This window comes from Elgaria multicarinata, chromosome 2 (genome assembly GCF_023053635.1).
Source record: "Elgaria multicarinata webbii isolate HBS135686 ecotype San Diego chromosome 2, rElgMul1.1.pri, whole genome shotgun sequence".
NCBI lineage: Eukaryota > Metazoa > Chordata > Lepidosauria > Squamata > Anguidae > Elgaria > Elgaria multicarinata.
The window spans coordinates 21,929,926-21,947,592 of NC_086172.1; the positions used below are offsets into that span (position 1 = coordinate 21,929,926).

A 17,667-nucleotide genomic window follows, 5' to 3' on the forward strand; every position below is an offset into this window, starting at 1 on the left:
ACACCAATTCCCAGAGCCTCATCATCTATTCTCTTTGCTTTCAATTATAACTGATTGCGATCCGTTAGCACATTAACCATTGTTTCTCAATTGGAAGTTGTGAAGTCTGGTAAGAATTAGGAACTGTTAGGAAAAGAGGTAGCCAATACCTTTAGAAGATTCTGCCTGCAGTTTGTGTAGTTCTGAAGTTCCAAAACTAGGGCTACAGTCCTACAGAGGGTTACACCCCCATTAATCGACCTGTGCTGAATTGTAGCCCTAGTGTTAAGGTTGTGGCATTTTCCATTAATAATTAGCATTGATCTTCTAAATATGAAATAGGAAAAACTAAATAAGTGCTATAAAAATTATTTATAATAACAGCATTATTATTACTATTATCATTATTAAGCAATAACTCATTGCACTTCCTCATATGTTATCTGTATTGGGTCACTATGGCAGAGAGGAAGATTAATCAATATGACTAACAAATGTATTAAGTCTTTAAGGTGGCATAAGACTGTTGTTTTGGCTGTAAAAGACTAGCTACCCTGCTGGAAACTAATATTGCAATTTATGGATTGTCTTCTGACTTCTATGGCATTGTCTGTAAAGGAAAGCACTCCACCTTCCTGAAAGAATGAGAACAAGTATGAAGATGGTACAAATGAAGTAAAAGCCACAGATTGATTCTGTGCATCTCAATATACTCCACAGATAAGTCTATTTCCAAACCCCACTTTAATTAACGGCCACTTTACACCTTCCCAAGAGGAGCTAAGTGTTGCAAGTTGAAGACCATTAGCACTTCTTCACAGGACTTAATTGTGCCAAACAATACACGGAGCCCTCCCCGCTGTGACTCTGAAAAACCATGTGAGGAAACTCTTCCCGTATATATCAGCTGTCCAGGTTTGCTACCAAGATTTCTGAAGTTATCTTCCCAGGTTTCTCCTATCCTTTTCCAAAGTATGAGTAAGGCCAAATATATGCAGAGCAGAATAGAATACACTTACTGGATCCTCTACACTGTCCAGAGGACTAAAATGGCAGTTGTTGCAGCTCTGAGCTTCCAAAAGTGACACTTTGTTGGGAGATTCCCCCCGCCCCCCCCCCCCGTGAAATCACAGGGCTGGAAACCTCCGCCCCCCCTTCAAATGTGAGTGGATTCAGGGCAGACAAAAAGGCATTGTTCATACAAGGCATAATGAACTCATGGAATTTTCTGCAACAAGATGTGGTGATGGTCAGTGGCTAAATGAATCTGGAAGAGGAGAAGACAAATTAACGCGGAGTACCGGCTCCTAGCATTGGCCCGGCACTGAATAAGAGTAGTTACTGGGGAGCCAAGTGGCAGGGTGGCTGTTTGGGGACTTCTCTGAAGCATCCACGTAGCTGCTATGAGAAACTGGAGGAGGCAGGCCAAGTTTGAGTATAGATGCTCTCACGCAGTAGGGCTCATGTTGGGCACTTCTGCTCTTATCAGGAAAGTCATGTGGAGTCATTCACACAAGTTGTGCTTTAAAGAGCACAACATGTCACATTAAAACTACCATTTTGCTCAAACGACTGGGCTAGTGGGAGAAGCAGGATGGGGCGGGATAGAAGGCTTGGGGGGGCTGGAGGGGGAGAAGAATAAATTATGGGGGGAGGTCCTGCCAATGGCCATTTCAGATACCCAAGCTTCCTCCTTTCCTTTCTGTTAAGCAATATCACAAAAGTACTCCGGTTCAAGTTTTTAATGCCCCCTCAACCCCCAGTTGCTCAGTTACAGTGGAACAGTCTTCTCCCCAGACTGGTGGCCTCCAGATGTGTCGGTCTGTATCTCCCATCATTCCCCTCCAGTATTGAGCCTGGATGCTATAGCGCAGGGGGATCCTAAACCTCAGCCCTACAGTGTGTGCGTGAATTTAACACCCCTCCCTGCACTATATGGGGAAGTCCAGGGGGGGGGGAGATTGGGGTTGGCATAATCCCCAAGGCCCCCCTCCCCACTATTAAAAGCTCTTAAGAGCTCTGACCCTCTCCCCAGCTTAAATGGTCCTTTGAGGAAATTAATTTGGATTGGAGGAAGGAAGCATTTCCCCCCTCTTTGGATCCCGGTTAATCACTCCCAAAGGACTCTTTTTGGACTCAGTCTTCCCCAACATGGTGCACTACATATCCCAGCATTTCCAACTACTGTCCATGTTGGCTGGGGCTGATGGGAGTTGAAGTCCAAAACATACAAGGAGGCACCAGGTTGGGGAAAGGTTGCTTTATGCTATGAAGGGGCAGACCAGGCCCACAGCTTAAAGGATCTGAGGGTGTGTGTGTGTTGGGGGAGGATGCATGCCTGATAGAGCAGTCCTCACCCTCACTACAAGGAAGCAAGCAGCAGGCTGCTTAGTCTGCTGTCACTCAACACATGGAAGGGTTGCCCCCCCCCCCCGCTCTGCCCTCATCCCTTCAGGGTTCCAAGACATGTTACTCTGAAGAGCGCTCTTATGGGCACAGATGATGTTAAGAGCGCCCTCCCCAAAGAGGTTTTACCTTAATACAGTTATCTTTTCAGTATCAGGCAAAGCCCTATCTTTTCTCCCAGGCATTTGAAATGTATGGCTGCTTTATCGATTCTTATGCTATTTGTTGTTTTGTGTTGTGTTCTTTTATTTGTATTGTACTTTAGATTTAAACTGTTTGTGTGACACTTTAGTCTTTTAACAGTTTGGAATCCACTGCCCAAGGAATAGAGGCTTTTGGGTGGATTGAAAATAAAAAATAAAATAAAAAATTAAATATAAACAAATAAATAAATAAGTTACACCTGAAAACTGACGTTTTAAACATCGGAACGATTTAAAAGGACTTCTTACGCTCATGGCAAGGGCACTGCCTAGATCAGCATCTAGTCCTGACTGCCAGGGAAGGATCGGGCCAAGGTCAAAGGTCCATCTAGTCCAGCCTCCATTTTCCAATGGTGGACATCCAAGTCATTCTGGAAAGCCAACTCCCCAACTCAGGAGTGAAGAAACAGCTGCCCCGCCGCTCAGGAGCTGGCCTTCAGGGCTACACTGCCTCTGATACGGGAGGTTCCATTGTGCCATGACGGCCACCAGCCGCTGAGCGCGCTCTCCTCCGTGCCAACTTCGGATCCCTCCTTCCTTCCACGGTGTCTGAGCCTCGCGGCAGCGAGTTCCCCGAGCCAAGTCCGCGTCGCTGTGCGGAGGAGCCTTCTCCCCGGCGGGCGGCTCCGTCCCCGGCGCCTGGGCCCCCCAAGCGCTTTCTTCCTCCGGCAGGGGAGGAGCGCCGGGGGCGGGTCCCCGGCCGCTCTCCAGCACGGGTGGGCGGGCCCGGGGGCGGACTCGCCGCCCGCGCACTAGAGCGCAGGTGGCTCCGGCGGGGCGCTGCAGTCGCCGGCGGTGGCGCTTCTCGGGCTCCGGGCACCGCGACGGCCGAGAGGGGCGACCTGAGTCCGGGCTGCAGCCACGCGGGGCCGGCTTCCTCGGGCGTCCCGGCGGCGACGCCTTGCTGGGTCTGGGGAGGAGGAGAGTTCACACGTCCCGGGCGCGGAGCCGGCAGGAGCCCGCCCAGGGCTTGCTCCAGGACGCGGCTGAAGCCGCACCGCCATGCGGGCTCCGCTCCGTCTCCACGCGGCCAGCCTCGCCGCTCGGCCGGCCGGCTCCATGGCGCGCCCCGCGGCGCCCAGCCCGCCCCGTTGAGCGACTTTTCTGGCCGGGAAGTCCCGAGGATCGGGCCGAGGAGGGCGCCCAGGCGGTTGCATGGCTCGGCTGGGCCCGATCCCGGCCCGCACCCCTTCGCCAGGGACCCCTCCCCCCGGACTCTTGGACCCTGCCGCCTGGAGAGTTTAAACCACAAACTTTTCCTGCTGCGACTCTTCGGATCCCGCCCCCCTCGTTGCTGCCTCCGCGCTGAACTCCGGGCAGAGCGCGTGCGAGCCCGGCATGGGGGAGGAGGGTCGCCTCCCAGCTGGTTCGTTATGGAGCTCGGTCGGGGGTGGCTTGTCGGGTTTTACCCCCCCTAAGGCACCTGCCGCGCGAGAGCCCGGGAGCCTCCGGGGCGTTTCCAGCCGCGTTTAAGGACTCGGCCTTCCCAGGAGCGGACCCAGACGAGTTTGGGGGATGCCCTGTCCGGCGCGCCTTGGCAGTTCTCCCGGGCGGCGCTGCGTGTGCCCACGCCGCCTCCTTCCCTGGACTCCAGCATAAGACTCCGTCGAGCCACGACGCCAGCCCGGGCCCGCTTGGCCTCTTGGGCTTCGCCGTGCGGCTTCTGCTCGCCATGGCCGGCTTGCGCTCCAGCCTGGGGGACGCTTTGTTGAGCCTTCTGCTGGTCTTGCTGAAGGCTCCCCTTCCCGCGCCGGCCGCGTCCAAAGCCATCGTTTGCCAGGAGATCACCGTGCCCATGTGCAAAGGCATCGGCTACAATTTGACGTACATGCCCAACCAGTTCAACCACGACACGCAGGACGAAGCCGGGCTGGAGGTGCACCAGTTCTGGCCCCTGGTGGAGATTCAGTGCTCTCCGGATCTGAAGTTTTTCCTGTGCAGCATGTACACCCCCATCTGCCTGCTGGACTACGCCAAGCCTCTGCCCCCCTGCAGGTCGGTGTGCGAGAGGGCCAAGGCCGGCTGCTCCCCTCTGATGCGGCAGTATGGCTTTGCCTGGCCCGAGAGGATGAACTGCGACAAACTGCCCGTCCTGGGGGATGCCGAGATGCTGTGCATGGATTACAACCGGACCGAGGCCGCCGCCGCCCCCACCACACTGCCCCCGTTCTTTACGAAACCCACGCGCTCCTCCAAAGGGGTCCACAGAAACCTCACCCCACTCAGCGACTGCAAGAGAGCGTGTGAGTGCAAAGAGCCCCTGGTCTTCATCTCCAAAGAAACCCACCCCCTCTACAACAAGATTGAGACGGGCCACGTGCGCAACTGCGCCATCCCTTGCTTCCAGCCCTATTTCACCCAACACGAGAAGACCTTTGCCACCTTCTGGATAGGCCTGTGGTCCGTCCTCTGCTTCATCTCCACCTTCACCACGGTGGCCACCTTTCTGATCGACATGGAGCGGTTCAGGTACCCGGAGCGCCCCATCATCTTCTTGTCCGCTTGCTATCTCTTTGTGTCCATCGGCTACATCATCCGGCTGGTCGTGGGCCACGCCAGTGTGGCCTGCAACAAAGACTACAACCACATCCATTACGAGACCACGGGACCCGCGCTCTGCACGGTGGTCTTCCTCCTGATCTACTTCTTTGGCATGGCCAGCTCCATCTGGTGGGTCATCTTGTCTCTCACCTGGTTCCTGGCTGCTGGGATGAAATGGGGGAACGAGGCCATCGCCAGCTATTCCCAGTATTTTCACATGGCGGCCTGGCTCATTCCCAGTGTCAAGTCCATCGCCGTGCTGGCCCTGAGCTCGGTGGACGGTGACCCCGTGGCCGGCATCTGCTACGTGGGCAACCAGAACCTAGACAAGCTGCGGGGCTTTGTGTTGGCCCCCTTAGTGGTGTACCTCTTCACTGGGACCATGTTTCTGTTGGCAGGTTTTGTGTCTCTCTTCAGGATCCGAAGTGTCATCAAGCAAGGAGGCACCAAGACGGACAAGCTGGAGAAGCTGATGATCCGCATTGGCATCTTCACCGTCCTTTACACCGTCCCGGCCACTGTTGTGGTGTCCTGCTATATTTATGAGCAGCATTACAGGGAGATCTGGGAGATGGCTCAGAACTGCTCGTGCCCTGGGGACAAGAACAAGCCTAAGCCCGACTATGTGGTCTTCATGTTGAAGTACTTCATGTGTCTGGTGGTAGGGATCACCTCCGGGGTCTGGATTTGGTCAGGCAAGACTCTCGAGTCTTGGAAGCGGTTCACGGGGAGGTGTTGCCGGCAGGGGAAGCCCACGAACACGGCCATGTACAGCGAAGCAAACACAGCTCTGACCGCTAGGACTGGGCTACCCAATTCTGCTTCATACCACAAACAAGTCCCACTGTCCCATGTATGACATTGAAAAGAAGCACCTTGCTTGGTCACAGTTGGGCGCAGGTAAGCTGGCGGGCGGCACGGACTACGCACCCGACTGGCATCGGTTTGGGAACAACCCTGGAGCTTTCTGTCTCTGTGCTGTGAAACTCTTTGCTTCATCTCCACTTCTGAAAGGAGATGTGTATGTGTGTGCGTGTCAGGGGGTGGGACGGGATGGGACAGGACAGGACATACTGTTGCCCAGATTTCAGGACTGCAGTGTTTACTACTGGCACAATGCACCCTTGTGCGTGATTTCATTCTTCCTTGGAGTGTGTGGAATGCAGCTTTCCCCAACCTTGCATTCCCTAGAAGTGTTGGCTTACAACTCCCATCATCCCCTGGCCAGCAGGGCCATCCTGGCCAGGGTTGATGGGAGTTGTGCTTCAACATATCTGGAGGGCATCAGGTTGAAGAAAGCTTGTGTCAGGAGTGCTTAGGGCCAAAATATGTGTTAAGACAGGCAATGTGTAAAGTTTTGATTCTAACTGAAAAACAGCCTTGGATGCTGCAGTTGTCAATGGAAGAAGGCAAGTGGGGGGGGGCGCTGCTTTCCCTTCCTGCTACTTAACTACTTGAAATGATATCCTGGCTGTTTTTCTCCCCCTGTCTTTTCTATGTTGTTGGGAAAGCAGGTTAGGCTGGGCAAAGGTGAGCAGAAGGGAAAGGATTAAACAGCCCCTCCCCACTGTCCCTTTGCACCTATTTTGGATTCTGTCCTTTTTAGGAGACTAACAGTATGGCCATCCTCTACATATCTGCTCAGAAATAAGTCCTGTTGAGTTCAGTGGGGCCTATTCCCAGGTAAAAGAGCCTAGGGTCCCTGTCCCCCATGTCATGTTGACTTTGGTCTTCAGAAGGTGTGTACTATTTTGTTTGAGAAATGATTGTTTAGGTGTCTTTTCCACTAGGCTGAACTGGGATACTGTAGCCAGACAAATTTTATTCACTGTTTTCTGGTAGCTGCACTGCAATGCTGCCTCGTCTGTTTCATTCCACACATGCTACTGCTGTTTAAAATATAAAGCGAACCAGTTTGGAGGGTGGATCTACTTTTAAAATGGGTGGGTTATGGAGTTACGACAGAGAAGAGTCCAGTTTCAGGTTTTATTTTTGGATGGCACCATCATCAGTTTTTACACACGCCTTTGCCAAATTGAATGCCAGACGGTCTCATCAAGGCATTGATGTGAGTATTAGTTTCTCTCCTCTGGTGCAAGGGATGAGTTTAAAACAAGACATAGGAAGAGCAGCATTGATGTTTTGATGGGTGATGCTTGCACAAAGTCCTCCTTGAATGCAGAACCTGCGCTCAACATTTTGACACCTGGTTTTCTTCTCTCTTTGCAAATGGAGGTAAATGTCTTTAGTGTTCTTATGTTAATTCCTGGGAGTTGCTTTTAAATGTACTTATCAGCCTCCCCCAACCTGGCGCCCAACAGGTGTGTTGCGCTACAACTCCCATCATCCCTGACCATGCTGGATGGGGACAGCACATCTGGAGGGCACCAGGTTGGGGAATGCTGATGCACTGCCCCTTCCCAAAGCCTCCCCCCCAAAACACACACAGCAAAGGAGGGGGTGTGAGGGGTGATCACTTACTAGGTACTGCCAATTAAGCCTGCAATTCTGAATTTCCCTGGGATTAAGATTCCTTGAACTCATTGGGACTTGAGTATGCATGTCAAGGATTGCGCTGCAAGTCTTGCAAAACTAGGAACTGGTTTTCTCACAGTTCATTCGAGTGACGTTAGGGACCCAAACAGCAACAGTCACGAGGGAAGCAAGTTCCTTTGTCCTTGGTGGCATGTTAGCAAAAAACAAGTGTGCAAGGGGCTCACTCCCAAGAAAGTGCATCAGGTTACAGCCTTAGAAGGCACCGGGCACGTTTAATTTTCTGATGCAACTTCCCTTTTATACTTTCCAGTTCTTTCTGTTTACCCTCCAACCTGCCACTCATTGGAACAATCGTGGGTGCCGGATCGTATGTTCCCGGCTGCGGTTTCTCAGAAGAGAGCGCCTGTGCGCCTGTGTTTTTTAACGTCTTCCCCATCCCAAGCTCAGAAAGTAGGACGCTACTGCTAGTTCGGTCTAAGACTGAGTTCGTTTTTAAAAACCCGTAGGCAAGGACAATCGGCTGCCCGCCTCCACTTCCAGAAGAGGGTCGTCCCATGCTCTGTGCTGAAGCCCCGGCTACTGCAGACACCTTTTGAGGAAAGCTGTTTAAAAGCTGACACCTCTCAGCAAACATGAAGCAGGACTGACTGTTGCAGAAGGTCGCCAACTCCGGGTGTCGCTCCTTTTCCAATGCAAAATGTTTGCACTTTAATTATGCATGGGAAAAAATGTGTGTTGAATCAGCTTTGCAAAGAGGATGTGCCCATTTCCCTAATCTCTAGCTGGAGAGTCTGGAGGAGTTGCAATGTTTGTGAGAGGCTGGCTCCAGCCCGTCACTCGCTCAAGCTGGACTTTGAGACCATCTTGTGCCCCTGCCTCCCCCATTAGCCCTGCCTGGGGAGGAGCCACTGTGAGCCAGGATTTGGTGGGTTGCTCTTCTAAGGGCTGGACGACAAATGCACACCTCTCGCTTGATAATCATGTGCACAGCTCAAATGTTACAGGTGACACTTTTATATTCTCTCACACAATGCTTTTCAGTGGATTTAATTTTGCCCACTGCATTTAGCAGGAAAGTTGTGTATGCTTCTCTCTCCCCATTTAAAATCAACAGGACTTCAGCTGCAATCCTGTACATGCTTCCCTGGGCTTTACCTAGGTTTACCTTTGAGAAGAGATGCACGAGCCTATGCTGTCAACAGCGCTGAATGGTGGCTAATTTACACCCAGTTCTTGCGAGAAAGATAAAAACCCAGCGTATCTTTCTCTACAGTTTCCAACGTATTTCCTTTGTAAAGGTATCTGTGGTTTGTTTTTTGTTTTATCCATTACCCTGCACTTTAAAACTTTGAATTAAACCTTTCCAGTGTCACCACCAATACCACACTTTCAGCTTCTTGCTTAGGTATTTCTATGAGTCCGCTTTTCCCTACCTGGCACCTTCCAGATGTGTTGGACTACAACTCCCCAGATTCAAAGGGTTAAGGAAAAAGACCATTTTAACAAAGTTTTATCACATGAATACAATTCAACAGCAGTATCAAACAATTAAAGTGCACTGGCATCTACTGTATACATCTGATTGCGTTAATGTTATACAAGAATATCAAAAGAGAAATTAAAAAAGCAGGTCAAACGCGTTTTGACACCGGGGTGTCTTCTTTGGTGACCCCCAGGCTTCACAGAGCTCTTGTAAAATGTCACTCCCATCTATCCAATAGAGCAAGCCTAAGGCCATAGCTAAACGATCGTCCAGGGGTGAAACCTGTTCATCTAGATGACACACAGGGGATCCAGTGCTCAGGCAGGGGCGAACCCTGGATGATCCCAGGAGAAACCTTCGGTCTAGCTGTGGCCTCAATCTATCTTCTGCTGACTGCGTTACTCACTTAGAGCAGCTGCTCTAAGTGAATAATGCAATCAGCAGCAGATAGACTGAGGCTTGCTGTATTGGATAGAAGGGAGTGACATTGGCTACCCAATTCAGGGCTTTTCTATTAAGCCAGCCCGTACAAATCCATTTCACAAGAGCTCTGTGAAGCTTGGGGGTCACTGAAGAAGACACCCCGGTGTCGAAACGCATTTGACCTGCTTTTTTAATTTCTCTTTTGGTGTTCTTGTATAACATTAATGCAATCAGATGTATACAGTAGATGCCAGTGCACTTTGTTTAATACCGTTGTTGAATTGTATTCATGTGATAAAGCTTTGTTAAAATGGTCTTTTTCCTTAACCCTTTGAATCTGGATAGTTGTACATTTTGTTAAGGACAACACCCTTTCTTTTTACACTGGACTACAACTCCCACCATCCCCAGCCAGCATCGCTTGTCGTCCAACACATACAGATTTGGAGCCTTCCTCCAGCATCCTCTGGGAGTGCTTGTTTCATGGGAGAACGTATGAATGAGCTTGACTGGGGGTTGTTCAAGGAGCACCAGCGCTACGGCTCTTTCCGGTGCTGCGGCTGGAGTAAATTGACTGGAGGCCCGTCATGATGATGCAAGAATCCAGTCTTTGTTTGCCGCCCAGATCCCACATCTGCTACTGCTGGTGCTAACTAAAGAGAGCATGCAACAGGGAAAGGTCACATCCAGTTCCTGGACCGGATGGCTGTGGCATTGGTGGTGTCAAATGTTAAACATACTCATGATGTAGAGGAAGGCTAAATGGAGGCAAGACTGGAGGGTCATGGAAACGTCATCGCCAAAGATATTTCGTCCTGAAGGGCAATTAGCAACACTCCCCATTGCCTCTTGCTCCAATTGAAGGCAGAGGAAAAGACAGCGGTAGAAATCTGGAGGCATTTGGGTATGGTTTTTGCAGGTTATCCTGGTCAGTTCTGGAGTATTTTATGGGATAGCTCCAGGCAGCTCTTCCAAGTGCAAACAGAAACTTCATCCAGAAGGAGAGCTACGTTTAGTTTTGCTGCAATGCAGACTTAAGAATCTTGTGGCACCCTAAAGACTAGCCACTTTATTCTGGCATAAGCTTTTGTGGTCCAGAGTCTGCTTCATCAGCAGCATGCAGTGTTGTCCTCAGTTGCAGTTAGCAACTGGCTGTACTTGATGGTGGATACATACATACCTGCAACTGAAGATTACACTTCATGCATCTGATAAAGTGGTCTCCAAGCCACAAAAGCTTATGCCAGAGTAAGTTGGTTAGTGTTTAAGTCTATTCATTGTTTTTAACTTCATATATATATATATATATATATATATATATATATATACACACACACACACACACACACACACACACACACACACACACTACCTGAAAAGCTACTAAAAAAAAAAAAAAGTACGGGGTTTGACAAGATTGTATTTGGGTTTGAAAACTGAGTCTTAAAGACTACTAAGACTAGAGGCCAGGACACTGAGAGAGGTGGAACTGTGGTCCAGAACTTGCAGCTGGTGTAGAAAGTGTTTTATTTCAATTAAGCTCCATGCTTTCCCTCTCCCAGCTACTTAGAACCGGAATTCAGATTCTGGAGAAATCCAGAGTTTTTCTCCGTTCTGACTTGTCTCCCTGTGGCACATTGGAAGGCCCAGTGCTTGTGCTTCTGGCAGCTTCCTACATTCCAAACTCTGTGAACCGCCCAGGGAGCTTCGGCTATTGGGCGGTATAAAAATGCAATTAATAATAATAATAATAATAATAATAATAATAATAATAATAATGTAGAAAGTTGGGAAAGTTACCACGAGGACAGACTGCTCCCATCTACCTTCCTCACCCTCCCATCTCCAGCCAGCAGGAACAGAATATTCTGTATTGGCTGAGAATGATGGGAGTTGTAGTCCCAACCCCTTGGTGGGGGTGCCTTACATTACCTGTTCACTTTCCCCTTTCTACTGTACAGCAGCACGTCAGCGTTCGTCATCCTGTGGCAAGTGGGGAGGGGATGGATATTCTTACAGCTTTCCTCTAATCCAAGCAAATATACTTTTTTGGTGGTATGGCAGATGAAAGTTGTCTTTTGTAATAGGTGTGTGTGTGTGTGTGTGTGTGTCTGGTGAGGGCGCTAAAAACCCTGATCTCGTTTATGTCTGTTCATTTTAACTTTTCGCTGTGTGCTGTGCCAAGTGGAATGATGGTACAGAGAAAACAAAAACTCTGCTCAAGAGAACTTCCAAAGAAGGTAGAAAAGACACCTTCTGGTTAAGGAATAGCATAGGCTGCCTGGGGCAGCTGGTTCAACTGATCAGGTCTGCGCAATATGCAGCCCAGGTCTTACCTTTTGGGGGCCCTATCAAGTTCCTAACAATCATGCCCAGGTACTCCGTGGACGGTAGGAGGTTTATCAAAGACTTGTCACCCTGCACTGGATCATTAAAAGGACAGAAGCTGATAAAACACTGGCTCCGGTCAGTTCTGAATTAAGTGCTTGCTTGAAGTTACCCAACCGTACCTGTTCATAGTCTTAATACAGTTAGGGCAATAATTTGATCCAAAAGTTATGCTTTGCATGTTTTAGGAACATGGGTACTTGCTGTTCATTGGTGAGAAACCAGGAAAGGTGTTACTGGATGGTAAAAAGAAAAGAATGAAAAGTAATAGGAAGTGGCACATAAGTACTGAGACTGAAATTATATTCCAAAGACAGAAAGCGGCAAAGTACAAGTTATTGTTAGTTTTGACAGGGTCTTTTCACAATGGAATTGTGTACACTAATATGTTTCAAGACAGAATTGCACCATGTAGTTATAGTATGTAAATAGTTGTATTAAAAGAATTAAGTTTGTATATACTGAATCTCTAGTGAACTTTTGATACGGGTTGGAAGCAAGTTGTAATTTCTCGCTGACAGTTAGACGGCTTTGGGTACGGAGAACCGGACAGAAGCCCAGGGCATTAAATGGCTGTACTTGATGTTGGATTCATGCTTAAGTCATGCTGCTCTTTCAATTGTGCCTTGTGGAGATGAAGCTTTTACACACTACTTGCAATATGATTAACAATGCCATGCCAAAAAAAAAAAAAAAGGATTAAAAAGGAGAGAGAAGACATGGTTGATTCTGTAAAAAGCTTTAAGAAAAAAATAAACCAACTTCAAAACTGTCACCTTAATAAACGCTTAAACATGCTTATTGCAATCAGTTAGGATATAATTTTCTGGTATAAGAAAATGAACTGGTTTATGTCTTAAAAATAGACCTTTTATAGTCCATTTCCTGTTGCAATCTGTATAAAGGCTGTTTTAAAGAAAATGTGCAGAACATCACATCTAGATTTTTTAAAAAATGCACCAAAACCCCAACTTCTGTATGAAATTACACATGGACAACGTAATGTAGCCACAAACCACAACAACTCAATCAGAAGAGGTTTGTAAAAACAATTCATTGTGTCCATTTTAAGGACAACAGTTAAGACCATCGCATGATTTTAAGTATAGCAGCACATTCTACAATTTGTGAAAATACGAAAGAAACCCGAGAATGTATTTAGAGTCTATACAGAGAAAAGTTCGGAAACAAAGACATGCATAATTTTGTTTTCTAGCTTGTTATTATGGTGAATACAAAACAAGAAGTTACGAGAATTCATTCCTTCTGGAAAAGAGCTAGTAGGAAAACAAGTGAAGCAGCTGTGCTAAGTAGTAACAGCCTTTTGGCTTGGGGGTGGTGAATCGCCTGGATCAGCCTTCCCCAAACCTGATGCCCTCTAACCTGTTTTGGACTACAACTCCCATTACCCCCAGCCCACCTGCCTTCCAGTTGACATGAAAGTTTCTCAAATCAAGGACCCCAGTGCTTTCTTTCTTCTGAAACCACCATTTGCACCAGCAGATAGAAAGTTACAGAGATAACAGGAGAGTTTATACACACACACACACACACACACACACACACACAGAGTAGATCAGTGATGTATTGCCACTGAACACACAACCCTTTCATTTGTATGTAGAAATCACTGTTTTCTTTCTATTGAAGAACTAGTAACCCAAAAGACTGAAAATTGTTCAATTTCACGCCGTGCATTTGACTAGAAGCACAGGGTTAAAGCTAGAAAGATACCCCAGAGATAACCATGATTATACCTATCAAAATTTTATTTATTTATTACATTTATATACTGCCCCACAGCCGAAGCCCTCTGGGCGGTTCATAGGTGATGCAAGGCAGCCTCTGCTACTGTTGTGGCACTGAAAAATTGATACAGCGTTTTGAGATGTTCAAAGGTAGGCATTTCATCCTCCATATTGCAGACGGGTAGCCGAGGTAGTAGCAATGCCTACAGCACTCAGAAAATGCTCAGTGGGATTTCGCAGGCCACTTACTGATTCATACCAGCTCCCAGGTATGTTCTTTTTCTGCAAGTATAAAAGGTATCATCACATGTTTTGTGCCCTTCTACTTTTAAGGGAGTTCTCCCCCCCACCCCAAGCATCCTTGAACCCTTACCAAGGAGAGTGTGTATTCACTTGTGTTGCAGCAGAATTTGACATTCCAAAGGCCTGTGACCTTTACGCCGACCTGCTCTTTCCAAGGAACAGATGCTCCATTTCAGGGAACCAAACAGCAACACTCAAGGCCAAAAGCAGAGAAACTGAAGGACAAAACAGACATTACTTTAAATCTGTATCTGCGGCTACATCTCCCCCCCCCCCATTTTTACTTTAGAGTAGGCACAGCTATATATAATTTTTTCATTTTACTTTAGAGGAGGCCAATCTGTATCGGGACCCTCAAAATCCAGGTTATGGATCCCCTGCACCTATTGTAGAGTAAAAATGAAAGAGAGTCGTAGCTCCTAGATACAGATGTCAAGTAATGTTTGTTTTGGCTATTGTCAAACATAACCTGCATCATTTGTCCACACTCCAGAAACCCAGAGACAGAACAGTTCTCCAGATCCTAAAACTCCTTACTGTAGTGTTGCCTAAAAGGGGCAATTCCATAAGATGTGGCTTCTCTTATTTCTAGCCCTGTTGATGGGGGTGGGGGAAGCTACAGCCGATACAATTCTGCCTTCTATGCTGGAACCAGCTCAAAAGATGTCTATTGCAGTAGGTAGGCGTGATGGGACTAGTTGTCCACCCCATGGCTACCTAATTCAATGCCCATCTCTTTCCCCAAGCGCTACGTAGCTTAACCGAAAATGTCAGTGATAAGAGGCAGGAAAACAAGGATTTATTTCATTTGAAGACATGCAATCCATTCCATTCCATGACACACTGATGATTTGCACACACCCAGGGAAACATCTGTCCAGCCTGCAGTAACAGGGTAGCGGGAGGATCAAATAAGGTTAGGGAACCTGGTGCCCTCCAGATGTTTTGGACTACAATTCCCATAACCCTTACCATTGCCCATGCTGGCTGAGGCTTAGCCTGGAGGACACCAGGTTAGAGAAAGCTGGCCTAAAGCATGTGTGCTTTGCTCATGAAACAACTTGTCAAATTAAAATTGGAAAAATCCAGAAGTACCCACTCACGGTTAGGGTTCATGTTTTCAGCATTATGCCAATGGGTTGTCATGGCTAGAGAGCGTCTTGTTGGATTTGGGATACCTAAGTTCAAACCTCAGCTCCTACTGCAAAACTCACTAGGTGTCCTAGGACAAATTGGATTATCTAAGGGACCACCTGTCTGCTTATGAACCTGCCTGAGTATTAGGATCTACAGGAGGGGCCCTTTTGAGGACGTTCTTACCCACAGAGGCTTGCTTGTCAGGCACATATGAAAGGGCTTTCTCCTCTGTTGACCCCAAACTATGGAACGTGCTCCTCCAATAATTCCTATTTACCCCCTCTCTTGGCATTCGAAAGAGTGCAAAGCACATCTTTTTCAATTTGGCCTTTTAAAATGTGTAGTCTTACTGTCTTTAATGTTCTTCTTTTTGTTGTTTTAAATTGTTGTACCCGCCTTGATAGGTTTTTAGCAGATAAAGCAATGTATAATTGTAATAAATATTACCTGTAAACCTAGTTTAGCTCTCAGTGTTGCTGCTCATAAGACACAGGAAAAAGGTATCTGTGCTACAAGAAGCACACAAAGTAAACTGGACATTTTTCCTCTATGGAAGGAAATCCCTCTTTGGGACGGAAATGTTTTGGAGGAGCTCGGGAAGAGCCTCAAAATACAAGGAAGGAAGGGGTTAGTATGCTCACTTACGATAATGCTCAGCACTTGTGAGACTTGGTGTAGTTTGGGGAGATGTTGTAAGGCGTTTTAGAATGAGAACTGCAGCTGCCATAAATGGACACACAACAGCGTTCTCCTCCTCTTTCCTATGCAGATTTCAAGTGGCAGAGCTTAGAGGCAGCCATGTGTGATCCTATCCCAAAACAGGGTATCTAGATTAGGAGGCAAAGAGGGAGCGGAGCGGAGCTTTAAAATTCCAGCCAAAAAGAAATGGCAGCTATGTGCTGATAAGGGAGAAAGAAGGGGGCGGGGTGGTGAGGCTCACTGGCAGAAGTGAGGGACAGGTCTTGCTCCTTTCTCTGTTGTGTCTCAGAGTTCAGCCTGTTCACTTTGTCCCATTGAAGAGGAGTCAAAGTCAAGCTTATTCTTCCATCATCCTCATAAATTTATTTCTGTTTGGACCGAGGCAGGGAACAACAATAAGTATAAATACATAAAATTGATTTAAAACACAGTACACATTATTAAAACATCCTAAAATTCCCCTGGATAGGCCTGCCGGAAGAGATCAGTCTTAACAGCTTTCTTAAATGCTGATAGACTGTTAAGTTGATGATTCTCCTCCGGCAGGCCATTCCACAGTCTGGGAGCAACAGAAGAGAAGGTCCTCTGGGTAATTGTTGTCAGCCTAGTTTCATTTGTATCTCATTTTTCTCTTCAAAAAAATAAGCCAATGTGCTAATGTCATACAAAAATACATTCATTTCAAAAGATAAAGCTATATATCTATCTATCTATATATTGATAATAAAATGCTACCAATAAGCCAATAAACTTTGAATTCAATAATTAAGAAAACATAAATTCAGTTTTTTTAAAAAAATACACTCCATTCACTAGAGTAAGTCCATTTTGGATTCAGTCTGTTGATAACATGGAACCAATGTTATGGGAAGAGGGTTTTCAAGACTGTAGGAACTCCATATCCAGGTAGTGCCCAGAAAATATAACGAACCTACTCAAGTCAATGCTTTTGATGGGGTGGGGGTGGGGGAACCAGCAATAGGACTATCAGTCAACATCTAAACACACTACTCTCCATTGAGTTCACATGCCACCCTTCTGCACCTTGCAAGCTAAAATGTTTCATCAGCACCGTTGCGGTCTCCATCCACCACCAGCTCCCGAAACACTCAACTTCCTAATTAAGCCAGCCTCCCCACAACCTGATGTCCTCCAGAGGTTTTGGCCTACAATTCCCAGGATTCCTGAGTATAGGCCATGCTGTCTATGGCTGATGAGAGTTGAACAATACTTCTGGAGTGCCCCATATACCAGTTCAACTGCTCCCTCACCCTTGGCCAGGCAGCCCAGTCTCAAAAGTAGTCTTCTCCCTCTCCACAGGCCGTCCCTTGCTGTTACTGCTCAGAGGTCCAAAATTCAATCCGTGTCATATCCAGGCTCTGGAAACCCACGGCCAGCCAGTAAAGAAGACAACCATAGGCTACATGGGGCAATGGTTTGGCTCAGTATTTCTAAGGCAAAGGAGGAGGCAAACTCCGGTGCTCAGGACAGAAGTAAATTTATTCCGCTCAACGCGTTTCAGAGGGATTACCTCCTCCTTCAGGAGCTGTTTTATAGTCTTTTTGAATTTCCTAGTCTCCAAGAACAATAATATTTTCTTCTTTATTGTGTGCTGTAAACGCTTTTTTTTTTTAGTAAGTTCCTATACTCCGACATTAAGGGCACCAGTTCTTAGGTGGTTCATTAATTTATGTAGTGTAGGTTTGTTGCAGGTTATACAGGCGACCAGAAATGGACTTATAATTCTCCCCACCTTGCTTTGTACTCGACAGCCTCATGCTAGAAGGATGATACTCTGAAGACAGATTGTAAACTTGCTCCCACCCCCATCTCAGTTCCAGGAACCAGTGGATCTAACGAA

General features: G+C 47.4%; 1 protein-coding gene across 2 annotated transcripts; it reads left to right on the plus strand.

Annotated features, from left to right (window-relative positions):
* The first annotated feature begins 3,751 nt into the window (after positions 1 to 3,751).
* On the plus strand, positions 3,752 to 9,166 carry FZD5 (frizzled class receptor 5). 2 transcript variants are annotated; one of them, XM_063116111.1, is made up of 2 exons: positions 3,752 to 6,029; positions 7,936 to 9,166. In XM_063116111.1, exon 1 carries the CDS (start codon positions 4,261 to 4,263, stop codon positions 5,986 to 5,988), a length of 1,728 nt encoding a protein of 575 aa, XP_062972181.1. In that variant the 5' UTR covers positions 3,752 to 4,260; the 3' UTR covers positions 5,989 to 6,029; positions 7,936 to 9,166. The 2 variants fall into 2 exon arrangements, with proteins under 2 accessions (XP_062972181.1, XP_062972182.1); XM_063116112.1 differs by having other exon boundaries at positions 8,132 to 9,166.
* Positions 9,167 to 17,667: the final 8,501 nt, after the last annotated feature.

Coding starts and splice junctions, on each gene's coding strand:
- FZD5 (XM_063116111.1), top strand. CDS start 4,261: ATGGCCGGCTTGCGCTCCAGCCTGGGGGACGCTTTGTTGAGCCTTCTG.